This window comes from Epinephelus fuscoguttatus, linkage group LG12 (genome assembly GCF_011397635.1).
Source record: "Epinephelus fuscoguttatus linkage group LG12, E.fuscoguttatus.final_Chr_v1".
Taxonomy (NCBI): Eukaryota; Metazoa; Chordata; class Actinopteri; order Perciformes; family Serranidae; genus Epinephelus; species Epinephelus fuscoguttatus.
The window spans coordinates 7,388,131-7,404,794 of NC_064763.1; the positions used below are offsets into that span (position 1 = coordinate 7,388,131).

A 16,664-nucleotide genomic window follows, 5' to 3' on the forward strand; every position below is an offset into this window, starting at 1 on the left:
TACTTTATTCAGCACATTTCCATCACCTGCAGTATGAAAAATAAACAAAAAAAAAGAAAAAAAAATGATTCTGCTTGCACTTTCTGCCCATGACAGATTTACCGGGCAATGTTTATCTGCATTTCAAATATCAACATTTCAGAGGTTTCCCCTTGGAGAAAGTCAGTGTATCTGTCTGTTTCTGTCTCCCCATCGGCCTCTTGTCATGTTCTACATTAGGAATGTCATACAGTACCAGTACAGTAATAATCTAATTATATTCAAGAAATATGTTTTTCTTTTTTTCTCTCAGCCTCTCCTGAGATTTGTTGTTTTCCTTCTTTGTTTGCTGAATTGTCAATGCCTTACACAATGCAGCCTCAGTATTGAAAGCCTTCAGTGAAATTCCAGTGCAGCAAATTGATTGTTGACCCAAACTGAGTGTGAGTAAATCAATCAGGCTTCCATTAAACTCTTACAACAAACTTTCTACAACCCACAAATGACTCATTTATGATATGAGTCTGTGAAAATTACCAAACACACACACACACACACACACACACACACACACACACACACACACAAATAAAAAGGCAATGCTGAATACAGAAATAGAATGCAACATGGAAATTGCTTCCCACCACAGAACTGAAAAAGACAACTGGATAACAATTACATCCAATTTGAAATTTGCCTTTTCAGAAAACAAACAGGGCCTCTTGTTGTTTCCATGAAACAGGCAAAGTGGCAATTTCACATCTGTGGAGTACCAATTGTCAGTTACAGACACTCATCATCTCATAATGGTTCTAATTTCCTTAATATTCTATTGAAAAGGGCAGCACCATGAAGTTTAATGGAAAAAAAGTTTCATATTCAAGGCAACCTCTTGACTCAAGCTGTGGAACAACAATAGGGAAAAGAAAACATACTGTATAAAAAGCACTTGGTGATCAATCTTATATTTTGTTGCTTGGGTCTGTGTTTTTCTTATTTCATGGATGTCACATCGAGATATTTTCAATGCCTATAGAGGAAGCAAAAATACCAATTTTACCTGTAACAGCAGACTCAATAGACCAGAATGCAATGCAACCATGGGAGAGGTTGTATTTCTATTGTTCTGTCTACCTACATAACACGGCTCTCACTTTTTATTCAAAAGTTGACCATTTGTTGGTAGGAAAACATAAAATATAGGATCTTTAGTTGTCTATCTGAATTCAAGAGTCACATAGTATAAGAGCACTTGCCCTGTAACATTTTTTTCCAACCTTGTAAAATACCACTGACTTGTCCCCAGTTCCCACTAAAAACAACCATCAGTAGTGTCACTGAAGCATCACTCAGATCCATCACACAGACTGGGCCCTGCACTCAGCTGTCACTGTCCTCAGAACATTTCAACTGGGGTAAAGGCTGGATCATCAACTGAGCATAGCAGGCAACCGCCCCTGGACCCAGGGGCCCCAAAAATCACGGGTTCACTTCATTGCAATTGGTTGTGCATGCTGTATTTATATTTCTAAATAAAGCTGTAACTGACATACAGAAAACTTGGGTTAATGTAGAGTATGGTAGGGTAACAGTTCTACATCCATACAGACACTACAGATGTCTTTTTATGGCCATCTAAACGATGCAGCAAAACTGACCTTCTCAAGCACTACAGGAAATCAGCTACTGCACTAAAGTATCATAGTGATAGTAATAGCTAGGCTTGTGCCGGTTTGAAAATTTTCCAACCACTTTGATTTAAAGCCAAATGTCGAATATATAAATGTATATAGAATTACATACCTAATTTTACCACTAGGGGTTGCATCTGAGCTATTTTTCCACACACAAGGTTACACAAGAAGAAGAAGAAGAAGCAGAAGGACACCAAGGAACCTTCCTCCGACTCCGCTCTCTCAGTGGAGACACGGCGGTTGAGAGGGCCGAGCAAGAGGACGTTCCTGTAGTAGTTCCAGCCCCCCAAATAGTACCAGGAACTTCTTCAGTGGAAACGGGTTACTAGGGCAACAAACTGAATGACTGCTGACTCCCTCGCACTTTTCCCCGCCCCCAATGAAATTTGATCTCTCGCAGCAGCAGCTGACAGCTGAGCGGAGCAGAGCTGCAGAGTCCCTCTGAAGCCTCTGAGACAAACTAAACAAAACACTTGTAGGCTCCTCCACTTCATTTATAAACAAACATAAACCTTATTAAGTTGTCATAATGCATGTTACAACGCAAGATAAGTTGAACATAGTCCCTTGACACACTGCCGATGTGAAAAGCTTTTTTTTTTTTTTTCCTCCGGTTTATCCAGTTGACGTGAATTAAACCGGGTGGAGCTCTTAAACCGGACCAAACAGGTTAAACCAGAAATCGGCACAAGCCTAGCTAGGAATGCACGATACTGGATTTTTTGCCGATATCCCATGTGCCGATACATAACTTATTTGGCCGATAAGCAAAATGAGTTAAAGCATGTTTGTTGATTCTGATGGTTCATTTTAAAGCCGATACTGGCTGATACCAATGACGTGCTGATATTATTGTGCATCCCTAGTAATAACACAAGAATAATAACACAGAGGATCCGTAGTCTGAACCAAGATGGCAAACTCTTTATTGCCTCCAAAATTGCCAACAGCAGCACACTACAGTTTCACTAATTCTTCCGTGCTAACCTTTCACAATAAAAGCCCTAGACCTGAAGAATCTTATGCACATGCTGAGGGCCTACATTACAATAATCTTTCTCCAAATTTTGCTCTGACCTCTTCAAGTTTGTATTCAACATAACACCTTATTATATCAGTGACATGCAATAAAACACATGCAAATGTGAAACAAAAGGGGATTTATTATTATTATTGGCCTGTAAAATAAATGATTGGCCTGTGAATTTTATTCACCTACCTTGGCCAGTGCGTCAAAAACTTAATTTGGGACAGTGACATGCTGTTTATAGACCAGCGCAAGGAAGAGAAAGTCTTGGCCTAAATATCCATTATATATGCTGGCTACACTGGAACTCCCAAAATATTGGCTGGTGCACCCAGAAGCTAAATTGTCATCAGGCCGATACCTGATGGGTTCAGAGACTGGCCTAAACCAGGGGTCGGCAACCTTTATTATCAAAAGAGCCACTTTTGACCCAAAAAAAATCTGCCAAACATATTTGATCCTTATAATGATGGTAGCACAGCCTATTAAGTCTAGATAACCTACCAACATTACTAATAGATACAAATGACCATGCCTACAACAATGATAAATTAAAATGTCAAAAAAACAGTTTACTTTTCCATTTATTAATATATATTTTTTTTTTTTTCATACCCACAGGGAGTGGGTATGGAGAGGGTTAAAGAGCCACATGTGGTTCTGGAGCTACAGGTTGCCATTGTGTGAATTAACAGAAGGTCTTTTGTGCAGTGTAATTAGGGGTTATAGGCTACCTACATTGCATTTAAATTAAAATAAAGCAATCATGCACTTAATTCTCAGTCATTTATACTTTTTTTAAGTGAAAGCCTGTACCTAACAGCTGTGTCCAACAGATTCATGCTGGTCCTTGGGGGGGATTCTGGAAGTGTAGTAAATGACTATCTAGAGTAAAGGTCGACAGGCAGGTTCAGTGAAAGTGCATCAGAAAGACACATATCAGTGCTTCATGTTCAGAAACATCAATACATCTTGGTGCAGGAGTGTCTCGGGGTGAACTTGTGCTTTCCAGCTGAGAGGCTGTCTTTAATGGCATCTCATGGCCAATTTACATGACTTTCATTTATCACGTTTTGATATCACGCCACTATACACAGGTGGCGATATCTACCTGCCATTGTCGGCCATCTGCCTTCTCTGCCTGTACATTCTGCTCCGAGGCTTTATGTGGACTGAGCACCGGGAGACGGACAAAGACATTTTTTTACAGCAACAGCTCTGCCCCTTTTGCCTTGAGATCCCTACTGAGTAGCTGTAGCCCCGCGATAAGAAGAGAACACACTCGAGCCATCAACAATGATCTCAATGTCTTTAACAAAAGGCTGCATACAGCGAGCACACCATGGCTCCCGCACCACCACCCCTATCCATCAATGCTCTCTTAGCTGGTCATCCAATAACAGCTGTTGCTCCAAATTTCGATCTAACCGGCAATAATTCTCGTCTTTGGCTGACACAGGCTGATGAAGGAAGGACAAGGGCACAATACACAGGCCTGCAAGGGTCTCGGCCAAAAAAACCACAAGAGTTTGTGCTGCATCCTGGCAACACAGCCAGCACTGTCTTCTCCCACATACAGAGAAAGAGGGAGGGAGGAAGCCCGCTTAAACAATGAGGCTGCCTCATTACCAGTGTTTATCTTAAGCTGGATTAATACTCCAGAAAGAAACACTCTTGTTTTCTTTGTTACGAAAAGAACATGTGCTGCGTCTTTTGGAGCAGTTTGGTTTTGGGATGTTTGGCTGTTTTTTTTGTTGTTGTTGTTTGCTTTTTCCTTTTTTGTTTGCAAGTTCTTTTCCTCCTTGCGAAAAACCACAACACCCACTGATGTCAGTATTTGATTGCTTCCCACCTACTCCTCACATGTTGGAGTTTGTTCATTTGGTTTTCGCAGAGGATGATCAACTGTTGGGGTTCAGATTCTTCCTGGTTTCAGGAAACATTCTGAGAGCTACTTGCATATTCAATGCACAGACAGAAACGGTGCAACCAGCTGCAGAAAAGCAGGAGGCACTCTTTGTTTGAGCTGTGTGAACTCTACTGCCTCACCTTATAGAAAACAAGAAAAGATCTGTACGGCTCATTTCAGGCACACACTCTGTACTACTGCGTTTTTCATGTGTGATTCAAGTGTGTCAATTTTGTCATGGTGGATGCATACAACTGCCAGTGCCAAACATATAATATGGTCAAAATGATGCAAGACTGCATTCAGTGAGAGGCACTGGGAAGCTGACCTTGACATATTCACACATATTTTCTCCTTGCACATGAAAAAGCTAATGGACAGCGTGACACTATGCTGCACTCTGCATGATGCTGATTGTGTCCTGGAAATTAATGCTATATAATAAAAAAGAAAGAAAAAAGAACAATAGCACAAAACACGTCAACAGGAAACTGAACTGATCTTCATTTTGGACAAAGCCTCCCGCCCTCCAGTGAGCTGACACAGCCCCACAGCAATTTTAGCCTGCGGCTCATCCCCTCGAGGTGCACTGAGAAGCGCTTCAAGTACTTATTCGTGTCGACTGCCATCCAGATGTACAGTGTTTCCTGCCACAGTGGCTCCAGCCTCAGCCAGCCAACTAGTCGAGCGCTTCAGCCCAGGCACCTCTTACTGTCTCTATCAATCGCATGTTTTTCTCTGCTCCTGTGATCTGCCCTGCTCTCTACATCCACCTCAGTTCTGACCAGCGGGGTCCTCTGCATATTTTTCCACACATCTGTATGTGTGCCAAAATATCATTATTTCTCTCATGAACAGACAGGATGTGCAAAATCTGCTTCTGTCTGAGATTATAATCAGATCAGACCATGACAGGAGCTTCTATAACAGATACCTTCTACTTTAAAAATAGATTTTCAGTCCAGCATGTGAAAACAATGATGACAGCACACTTGGCAGCTAAACCCATATTGATATAAAGGGGTTTGAAGTGGTCATAATAATAACTTACAGTACTGTACAGGAAACGTTAATTTTGGAACATGATAATGTTTGGTTATTCCATTTAAGATCAGTTTCCTGTATTGAAAATTACCTGGAGCCAGAGTTCCAAGGCTAAACCACCGCTTACCTACACTTTCTCCAAACATCAGCGCTAAACAGAGATGCACTGATTTATTGGCCAAACATCAGTATCAGCCAATATTTGGTGACAGATGTTTTTCTGTTGTGTCACATCAATTTGCACAGGCTAAAAAGCAGGGCTTGAGATTAATGGCGTGCTGTCGTTTAGGGTTCAATAGAAAATGTCTTAGGGACAGACAGAGATCTTACCCGGGACACCTTCGGAATGAAAAGACAAGGTAAACTCACTATTGCCACATCAGAGGATGCACCCTATTGTTTTTCTGATGATGCTACATTGTGAACAACAAATCTGTGATGAAATCAGCAGGAGGAGAGCGACTTAATGTCAGCTGTTAGCAGCCAGTGGCCGGAGCTAACAACTGACAAAGGTTGCATTATGTAGTGTTCAAGCTCTATTCAGTAATAAGGAGTCCTGGATGAAGGTAAATTATAACATTCTCGTGATGTGTTCAAATGTAATCTTGCAAAATGTATTCTTGTTGAGACATTTGAATAAGCACAGCTGTTTGAATGAGAAATGTGTCCATATTACTAGAGGGAATTATGATATGATAGCAGTTGTTGTTGTTCAGGACTTGATGTATTATGTGACTATTGGGCCTTTTTAATATTTGTCCCACCCCTTCTCTACTGTGATTGGACAGCTGGTGACATCGATGAGCACAGCATTTTACCCAAAATTAAAAAATTTTTAACTCGCACCTTTAATCGCAAAAACCGATAAATAGTCACAGAAAACATTCAGTGTTGGATTTAACTTCATGGATGTATTTTACTAAGTCTCCAAAGACACACTGCAGTTCAAGGCTGGATTACAAAGCTTCTGAAAGGTATACAATCACAACAAGGCCCTTGTTAAAGCAGCAGGATGGCTAGTGTTAGCTACTGGGCTAAAAATAGTAAGTCTCTCTTGCATACAGCATTACCGAGATACATAGGGTTAGTAACCTTATGTCGTATATGACAATTTTAACTACTTAAACTACTGTTATGTCAGATTTTTCACATCAGTGTTCAGCACTTAGTGGTGAGGCAGATTCGTGCACGAAGTTCAGCTGGAAATGCCTCACAGTGCGCAGTTAAGTTTTAGATATTTTTATTTTATTTTTCACTTGAGTTTACTTGCTCTGGGCAAATGCTTTGGTGGACACACAATGCTACCAGGTAGAGTGCACTCAGTGTGCAGAATTTTTTTCCCCATTGACCAACCCATTGGTTGAAGAGAAGGTAGAATTTCAGTCAACCAAGCTTTTCCTTGATTACAGCCCCAGTAGAAAGGCTCTGAAGCAGTTACTTGAAAATAAAAAAAAAAGATGTTTCATGTGAAATAAATGTTATAATAAAGGTCATACCATAAATTTGTGTGTTGAATTTGTGCTCATTGAAAGGTAGTGTGATGAAGGACTGCTTGACTTTAAAATAGTCCAGGCGTTTTTTTTTTAATGAAGCCTTCTTTGTTTCCCTGGCACAAAGGGGGAATAAATAACAACAAAGACAAAAAATAAACAAGAAAAAAAACATCTACATTGGCTATAGGCCAATTGTTTTTTAAAAGACCAGTATCAGTTTCGGAATTTCACAATGGGTGCATCCAGCGCAAATAACGTTAATTCTGTAATTAATATGCCTAAAGGCCAAAATATCACTTTTTTGCTGTTTGTTTTGTTTTGTTTTTGTTGTTGATGTTGTTGTCTGATTAATGCACTCTCTGCAAACTGCTGTCTGTACTCAGCCAAAGATTGTTCGTTTGCCAAAGAAACCAGATGAATTGTCTCAACTGAATTAGGCCACCTCTAAAGACTACTAATGTTTCTGCCATCTCAGCCAAAAAGAAGTGATTACAGCTCTAAATCCAATCTTTGAGTATTTTTTATTGATAACATAAGTTAAAGGTATTTGCAACCGTTGAAAACTAAACCTGGTTTGGTTCAATAAGGGATATACATGTATGAGGATTCTGATTTGATGAGCAAATTCAATGCTGGATGCAGGTTCTGTAAAATGCTGTCCCAACAACCTTAAATGTGAAATATAGCTTTGTGCTGTGAGATGTAGTGAGGCTTTCCTGTATACCTTGCATACCTCTGACCACCTGTAAATCTGCCTGTCTTTATTTCTTCATTATCCTCTATATTTTCTTTTGCTCTGTTTATTTGTTATTTTATCAAAAATGCTCTATATTTGCCTCGTCCTTATCTGTGCCCTATTCTGTTGCTGCAATGACCCAATTTCCCCATGGGAAGCATTTAAGTTTCATCTAATCTAATCTAACACATCTCTGATTCTGCAAGAGATCTGCTGATATGCAAATGACTACAGCACAATTTCAGTGCCGTCTGGAGAATGGATTGGACTTGAAATGGGGGGTAGGGACATTTTTTTCCAGGTGTTTAATATAGATAGAAAAGCAGACATTTTTAATAGCGCGGCAATGTGACACAAAACAAAACGCTCTGTCCCCGGCTGCCTGTTTCACCGGGAATATGTGTATTTCTCAAAATGTTGTCTGCAGAGGTTTCCTTGCGCTTGACACCATTCCTTGCCTGCAAAATAATGACTTAACCACTCTGTGACATAAGTAATGATATATGCTATTAACAGTGACAGTATGTGCTGGATTTCATTAGGTAGGGGTTAAAACAAGCTCTCTCTGGTCTACTAAACCACACAGAGTGAGCCACTTGATTAATTCCATCTTTTTCTTACCACTGACACATCTAAAATACATAATTAGGTTGAAAAGTGCAAAGAGTCTGCGCCCCAGTTTTTTCAGAGCTTTATATGCTAAAACTGTGTGCCACATAACATCAGAGTTTCCGTGTAGCAGTTGCCCATGATACTCAGTGCAACCCTCACACAGTACAGCTGAAGAGGCTGTTTGATAAGAGGAATAACACGCTTTAAATCTGTTGGTCAAAAGCAGAATCGTGAAGTCGGCATTTAACTTAAAAACATTATCAAGGATGTCAACCTGTGACCTTATCGGTACTTTCGACATTGATATTTTTAAATATGCATCATTATTTCAACGCTTTGTGCAAGAATATTCTAGCTGCTTGATCTGTGCAGGACATAATAGGACTTTGGTTCTGGAGGGCAGCATTTTGTCCAATCAAAGACACATCTATAAAGAGCAGACGGGCTGCTGGTCAAATAAAACAGTGTGGTTTGGAGAGCTAATGAGAAAAAGGGCCTTTGCTTCCTTGCTACCTCCATTGATTCATGCACTTCATTTATTTGTCTATCCATCAATTTATTTAACTTTAAGGGTCATTATCAAATGACAAGGAGGGCTTTTTATTTTTCCTTGAGTGTGTGTCTTACTGTAGACTGGTGATGGAGCTTGAAGAAGAATACAGGTAAGTAGGCAACAAACACTAGGATGATTAGGGCTCATATTTTTCATTTCCAGGTGGCCTTTATCTGCATGTTTTTACGCACCTCTATCAAGCCACAATCTCCTTCTTCGATTGAATTTTTGATGTCAGGTGTAAACAAGGTCAGAAAGACTCCTTTCTAGCAGCAAAGCCCCCTTGCCTGCCCGGAGAATACATGGCTTAACTTGGACGACCTGACCACGCAGTCAATGTGGATTAAGAACTAGCCTAATAGCCTACTTAATCAACTTTGCAGCAAAGACCTCCCGTCTGTGAGATTTACCATGCGTCAAGATGATCCGCGGGCAGCAGGAGCCACACGCGCAAAAAGGACAGCCGCTCAGTTTTAATTGCAGGTTCATTAAAATAAAGAGCAGTGTGACTGAACGCTACACAACCAACATGACGGACAGCATATTAGCGCCTTTTTATTATTTATATTCCAGTTGCAAAGAAAAAACGGACAACCAAAGCAGAACTAATACGGCTGAGAATAACCTCGGCAGGATTAAACTTTCAGGGAAAAGGCTGCAGCCTAATATAAGTGGTGTAAAAATACATTCAGATCAACTCCTTGGACACTTAGAGAGTCAAGCCACTGGCACCAAACTGCACTTCACTAATCGCTTAATTTAAGCTGCGGCTTACATGACAAGCATCTTGGTGTCAAATAAGCGCAAAGACTGTCCCCGACATGCATAGGGGACTTCATAAATTGACAAACAGTCCCAGAGTCGGAGATGGCGATAACAAGTGCTCCAAGGATGACAAAATCCATCACTTACCTTGCTCCATCAGCAGGACGGTCATCCCGACCAGCATAGCCCAGTACAGAGGATTCTTCATGTTTATCGATCTGCTGTTTGTCTGCCGTGTGATGCCGTCTGAGAAAAATAGCCTGTGAGTCTCTGAAAATCCCGAAAAGTGCTTTTCTTCAAGTCCCCGGTTCTCCTGTCTGACTGTAAAGCATCCACCAACGCAGCGCTCAACAAAGTCCCTCCTTCAACTGAGAGGTTATTGGCAGCGGTGCTGGAGGGAAGCTTGCGGTAATAACAAACCACCACTTCCGGTTTGATTTTTCAAGTAAAAGACACGTACTGGTGCTCAGATATTCCTGCGGTACGAGAGGCGCGATGCCACTTTTAATTTGAAGAGAAACCCGACCCACTTCCTGCCCTGACCCGATTGCTTGTAGTTAGCTTCAAGTGGCTATTAGCGGCGACTTCTTGCGGAGGCGCTGCCAGACTGCTAAGATTTTACTAATGAAAACCAGCAGCTTTTAACAGGTGCTTTTTAATTTTAATTAAAGGTATCAGCCGAATTAAGGCAAAAATAAAAAGCCAGAGAGCGAGACAAAAAGGGCAATTTCGACGTGAGTTGGGATGTTGATGTGAGCTTCACTTCAGGATTTGTCATAGTTTGAAGTTTCCAGCAGTGACAGGATGAGTGACGTCAGGTAACAAACTCACCTGAAATTCTGAAGACCACACTGAGTGTTACTTTTAGAGCTTGTTATGATTCTCTGCAGTATTTCTACACAGAAAATATGTTGCCAAGTAAAATGGGGGAGACTGGGGACAGCTGCAACACTTTTTGAAATTTTCCGTTACTCATAGGCTGTACTATATAGTCCACTACAGTGAGTTCGCCATAGTGTACTATGTTCATTGTATAATTATAACTTATTATACACTATATAGTGGACTCAAAGTACCCCACAATGCACAATACAACCAATGGTCACTCAAAAACCAATTTATCTCATCATGCACAGACATTTTGCAGGGAAGGTGTGAAAAAAAGTGTGCACGCAAAGTGCCCCCTGCCAGCAGGTTTCTGTCTGCCAGCACCAGAGGGTTTCTTGAGCTTGAGGCCTAGGTACATACAAAACATTTGTGCACAGCAATGAGCAAGGTAAGTGTTTGTCTAGCATTCTCATGAGGTGTCTAAATATCTACACTATACGCACTTAGCAGCTGCTACACATACACATTCACTTTCTCCAATTATCATTTATTTATAACAGGCAACAACAAAGAAAACAATGCCACACTGTGCACACTTTAGTGCTCTATAAAGTAAATAACCATTCACTGTCAACAAATCTGTACACAGAATTGAAAAATGCTGTTCTCTGAATTAATAAAATGATAAACCAGCCAATCTACCCGGAGGCCTGTGTTCAGCTGCAACAATCAGGCCAGGCTAATTGCATTCTCCTCTCCTCACTTTATTTTTCAATCCTTTCCTTTGCTCTCCTCTTCTCACTTTGTTCTTCTCTTCTCCTCATTCTCTTCTCCTCCTTTTTAGTTATCTTCTAAAGAAGCTTTAAATATTGTATAAGAAACCCAGAGAACAGAAACATACCACCCTGCCTCCTTCTCTTCTCCTCTGCACTCTTTACGCAGGGCAGCCCTAAACAGCATTTCATTTTTGCTTACGTTAATTATCAGAGATGCGGCGTGGGAGACATGAACTTTATTTCAGGTTGAATTGCGGACTTTGGCATCTGTCTCTGCTCGCACTGGACAGCTGGTGAACACAAATCTGGACAAAGAGTTCAAGAGTGTAGTTTTACGCCAGGCTAGCTTACTTGTTCTTAAACTTAATGGTGGGTTATTGCCTAAATTAGACTGGCTGTTGTCGAAGTGGCACAAAAAACGGGCGTCAATGAGAAACACAGGAGGCCTTACAGGAGGCCTCAAAGCCCTCATAAGAGAAAAAGGAATGAAGGAACCAGGAATCAGTATCTCTGAGTAGAAATGTGTGTGATTTATATCATGATTGTATTGGTAATGACATGAATGCATTTAATCAAGTAAAGTTTGATAACTATTGACCTTTTATTAATCTTATACAGAAATGTTTAAGAGTAAACTTTATGATGAGTATAAAGTTTATTGTGTGCAAATGTAACTTGAACTAATGACATTTGTGTACGTAATGGATAAATAGGGAAATGAAAGGATCGGTGTAAAGTACTGAGACTGCTGAGTAGACACAGATGGCTGGAGAAAATGGGAAGTACATGAATGAAGGTAAATGGTTTGATTGACAGATTAGCAAAGCTCAACAAAAACATCGGTTCATGACAAGGGTCGCTGGGGGGTATGAACTTTCATAGTTTCAGTCACGTAGCATTTGTTTTTCATTGCAAGGTGATCACGCCATCTGTGACTCTCCTCATGCTAGCCTTGTGCTTTCCAATGATCTAATGAAGGATGTCCATTTAGGAGCAATAAAGGAGGAGATTTGGTGAAGGACGTCCATGTAGGGATGGTAAAAAAGGTAAAACCCAATGTTTTAGAGAAGTGCGGATTCCATATCGATTGCTGGGGGACACTTTGACACTCTGAATGAGGACAGAAGCTGAACGAAGACTTTCATCTGAAAATGAATTCATCGGAGCCGAACAATCTTGCAGCAGCCATGTCTTAAATCGAACATGAAAGGAGGAGATGGGACGAACGAGTGCTGAAGCTCATCCTGTTCGCACTCAGTCCCCTACGAGAGTTGCTGTTAACGTTGCCTTTTTCCTTCTAGTCTTATTCAACAGAATCCAAGGAAGTCTTGAGTAAAAGAGCAATAGGGTAGGAATAGGGAAAGAATTGATTGATTGATTTTGAAATAACTCTGTATCGATTGCATTTATTACTGTTTTGATTAATATTTCTGTTTTACTGCTGTAAGCTTCTGCATACTTAAAATAAAGTAAATCATCTGCAGTTAAAGTAGAAGTTTTCTGTGCTTATTAAATCTGATTTAAGGGTTTCTTAAAAATATCCCCTGGCCTCTCCTCAGTGATGTAAAATCTTACAGCTTGTGTGCAGCTAAGTCAGGTCCATAGATGAAGGCTCTTACCAGTTGGTCTAGACTCAGAAATTAACATTTCCCTAGCAGCAAAAGTATACTTGCAGCTTAAATAATTTCCAGCAACCACAACAACTGTTACATTTTTGAAGGGAGCTATTGTTAACTAAAGTGATCTCTCTAGTATTGTTATGTTCAAGCCACTAAGGGTGCTAGTAAGAAGGCAGTTACTGTGAGGGAGTTCAAGTATCTTGGGGTCTTGTTGACGAGTGAGGGTAGAATGGAGCGTGACATGGATCGGTGGGTCGGTGTGGCTTCTGCAGTGATGCAGGCGCTGCGCCAGTCCACCGTGGTGAAGAGGGAGCTGAGCTGTAAGGCAAAGCTTTCGATTTACTGGTTCATCTACGTCCCAACCCTCACCTATGGTCATGAGCTCTGGGTAGTGACCAAAAGAATGAGATGGCTGGGCACAGCCTTAGAGACAGGGTGAGGAGCTCGGTCATCTGGAGAGAGCTCGGAGTAGAGCCACTGCTCCTTCGTGTCGAAAGGGGTCAGTTGAGGTGGTTTAGGGCATCTAACTAGGATGCCTCCTGGGAGCCTCCTGCTGGAGGTGTCCTGGGCACATTCCACTGGTAGGAGGTCCCGGGGGAGACTCAGAACACCCTGGAGGGATTACATATCTCATCTGTTCTGGGAACGCCTTGGGGTCCCCCAGGAGGAGCTGGAAAGCATTGCTGGGGAGAGGGATGTCTGGGGTGCTTTGCTCAGCCTGCTGCTCCCACGACCCTGCCCTGTATAAGCGGATGAAAATAAATGGATGGATGGATGGATGGATGGATGGATGGATGGATGGATGGATGGATGGATGGATGGATGGATGGATGGATGGATGGATGGATAGAAGGCAGTGGGTAAGGCTTTAGGAAGAAGACACTTAATAGCTGGATGAATCACCCTCGCACCAGTATGCCTCGCAACATTATGAATTAAATTCACAAGTTATTATGTGAGTGATAAATTTAAAAAAAAAAATCCACACAACAAAGATTAAACAAAAAATTACTCACATTAGTTGGTTGCAACCGAGCGGGAAACACAGAACCCTTTTTGTGTAAGTGGGGAACATAGAACCCGGGAAACATAGAACCCTGGAAACATAGGGATGACCCCGTTTTGATATGGCTGCTTAGCTCAGGGACGGTTGAAACAACTTGTTGCTTTAAAATGGGACAGTCATTTTTATTTTTTATATGGTTAAATGCATTTATCAGCTAAGTCATTAATTCATCAAATCATTAATGTAACTTAACTATTCATTAAAAAAGGCTGCCCAACTTTTCCAACTTTGCCATGCTTTCCCTGTTCTATTTCCTTGGTGTTATATTGTCTACACTGGACATGCATGAATGCTTGGGTGTGTGTAATAATGAGGGTTAAAGCTTAACTAGTGTGGCTGGCATGGACTCACTGCATCATCTTTATAATTTTTAGGTGACAAAAAATGTCTGTAATATGACAGAATGGCACCTAATACCTTACCTCATGATTTTACGGCACCAGATCACTGTACTACGTAGCAGTATTTGGAGTTAACGAGGTAACTTCTGGGTTATCTCCAGGTTTTCAGTAATACAAAGCTGGTTCTCTTTTTGTCATGCTTAATCACCGTGGTAACTTATGCTGAACAGCTAACCTGTTCAGGAGCAGGTTATGTTTAGAGTATTGGATCACAGTCTGTCAAAACCTGGCCTCTGATCAATCAGATCACTGAAGAAAAAAGTATCCATGGACAAAATTTCAGAGTCTAAAAAAAAGAATAGCCTATATATATATATTGTTATACGTCCATTTAGCTCTATTTCTACTGATTTTGAAACAGAGCTTCTAACAAACGGAGAGATTGTTTACAACACTAAACACATATTTTTAGCACTATTTGAAATTATGCAGTTTATTTTAGTCCACAGTGATAGTGCCGCTATTTTAAACTCTGATTCCATCACTGCAGCTCAAAATAACGAGTCATCTGCCTGATAAGAATTAGGAAAATAATTTAATATTTTATTAATAATCCATACACTGTTAATTGGCTCCTGTTATTAATAAATGTAACATTTGGGGCAGATAGACCTCATCAGTCATTTACTACTTCTCCACCCTTTATTTCAGTAGCAGAAACAGTCTGGCAGCACTTTAAAGTGTTTGATGTGACATATTCAGAGTAGTTACATCTTCATCAAACTAAATAACAAAAATACTCTATACTAATGTTACATATAGTCTAGTGATACCTACACGTAATTTGAGGCTTGGCTGACAGTGAAATCTGGGATACTATGTTTAATGTTTCTACATTTTTTGTTATAAGGTTACGGAGTATAGTTAACATCCCACGCCACATTTTACTGTCACGCAGTCACAGACACTTTCAGTACCGTTTCATCACATATGATGTGAAGCAGCCTACTTCATTCATGGTTCTAATGATGTCGCTCGTAATTAATACCCCTGCCTCTTTCACATGAATGCGCTCGTGGCTGGATAGGAAAACCCAGAGCTAGGTGATAACAAGCTTTGTAGTACCGGTTATCCAGACGGCCAATGTCAGGGTTACTCAAGCCAGATAACCAAAAGATACCCTGGGTAAGTTGAACTGGCTTCGTAGCACAGGCCTCTGGTAACCTGAAAACCTGTTGGTTTCACTTCAGAAAGATGTCCCAAATTAGTTTAATTTCTTGTAAAACCTTATTTGTACATTTTTACATTTTTACCTGATCCCACCCTACGATTCATTGGGTTGATTTTAAGGTGCATCAAGTATGGCATCATTTTACAGCACTAAAGCAACTTGTGATGGTTCTCACACCAGGAGTCGGAACCCCCGAAAGGGTCACAGGCATAGGTCACGGGATACATTTAAGAGGTTGCAAAATGAATAACAGGATAGAGAAAAATATTTTTGCTTAGATTTTTCTGATGTTTTCTCTCTATTTTTCTACTTCGTCTTAAACTACATTACCTTGATGGTTGAACTGCACAGCATTCCTTTTTAAAGGCTCACAAGCCAATGAGATTGGGCACCTGGTTCAACTATCTGTAGGTGTTTGTGATGGCACTGACTTCCTGATTCCTGACCTTCAAAATTCACCTCTCCATTTCTTCTAGATATTAGTGAATACAATGAAAAGTTGAGAGCATATTATGGCAGCAGAGCATACAGGACTGAATGTGAGAAAAGCAAACTAAATAAAAAGTAATAAAATGTTGTTTGCACCACTGCACCAGCCCCCTGCACTTCAAATTTAACTCTACTGATTAAATGCCCCAGTCCCAGAATTTACTTTAAAAGCAAACAGCAGACAAAATGGCACTATACATATAGTAAATGAGAAATTCTGATATATTCTTCATTTGGGTCCAATCTGTGCTAAATTCCAACAACAAAAAGTAGAACTATTATTGGAGCTAGCAGAGGGGAATAAAGACTAACAGCAGACTGTTTTTCTGTTGCCGTCAATGCTCATGAAATAAAAATTCTAAACCCATCCATGAATCTACCCGTCAGACGGGATTTCTGTCTGTAATACACAGAGTTCACAGAGACACTGTTTGACAAAAGCAATCCATCATTTAATCTAAGTGTATTGAATTAGCATTTTGTTTTCTTAGCAATATGACTC

General features: G+C 40.5%; 1 protein-coding gene across 1 annotated transcript in view; it reads right to left on the reverse strand.

Moving 5' to 3' along the window:
* ntm (neurotrimin) overlaps nucleotides 1-10,204 on the reverse strand; it is a 651,113-nt gene extending 640,909 nt beyond the window's left edge. Inside the window, exon 1 of the mRNA XM_049591583.1 lies at nucleotides 9,960-10,204. Coding sequence (XP_049447540.1) covers nucleotides 9,960-10,020 — 61 coding nt within the window. The 5' untranslated portion in view covers nucleotides 10,021-10,204. The remainder of the gene's footprint in view (nucleotides 1-9,959) is intronic.
* Nucleotides 10,205-16,664: the final 6,460 nt, after the last annotated feature.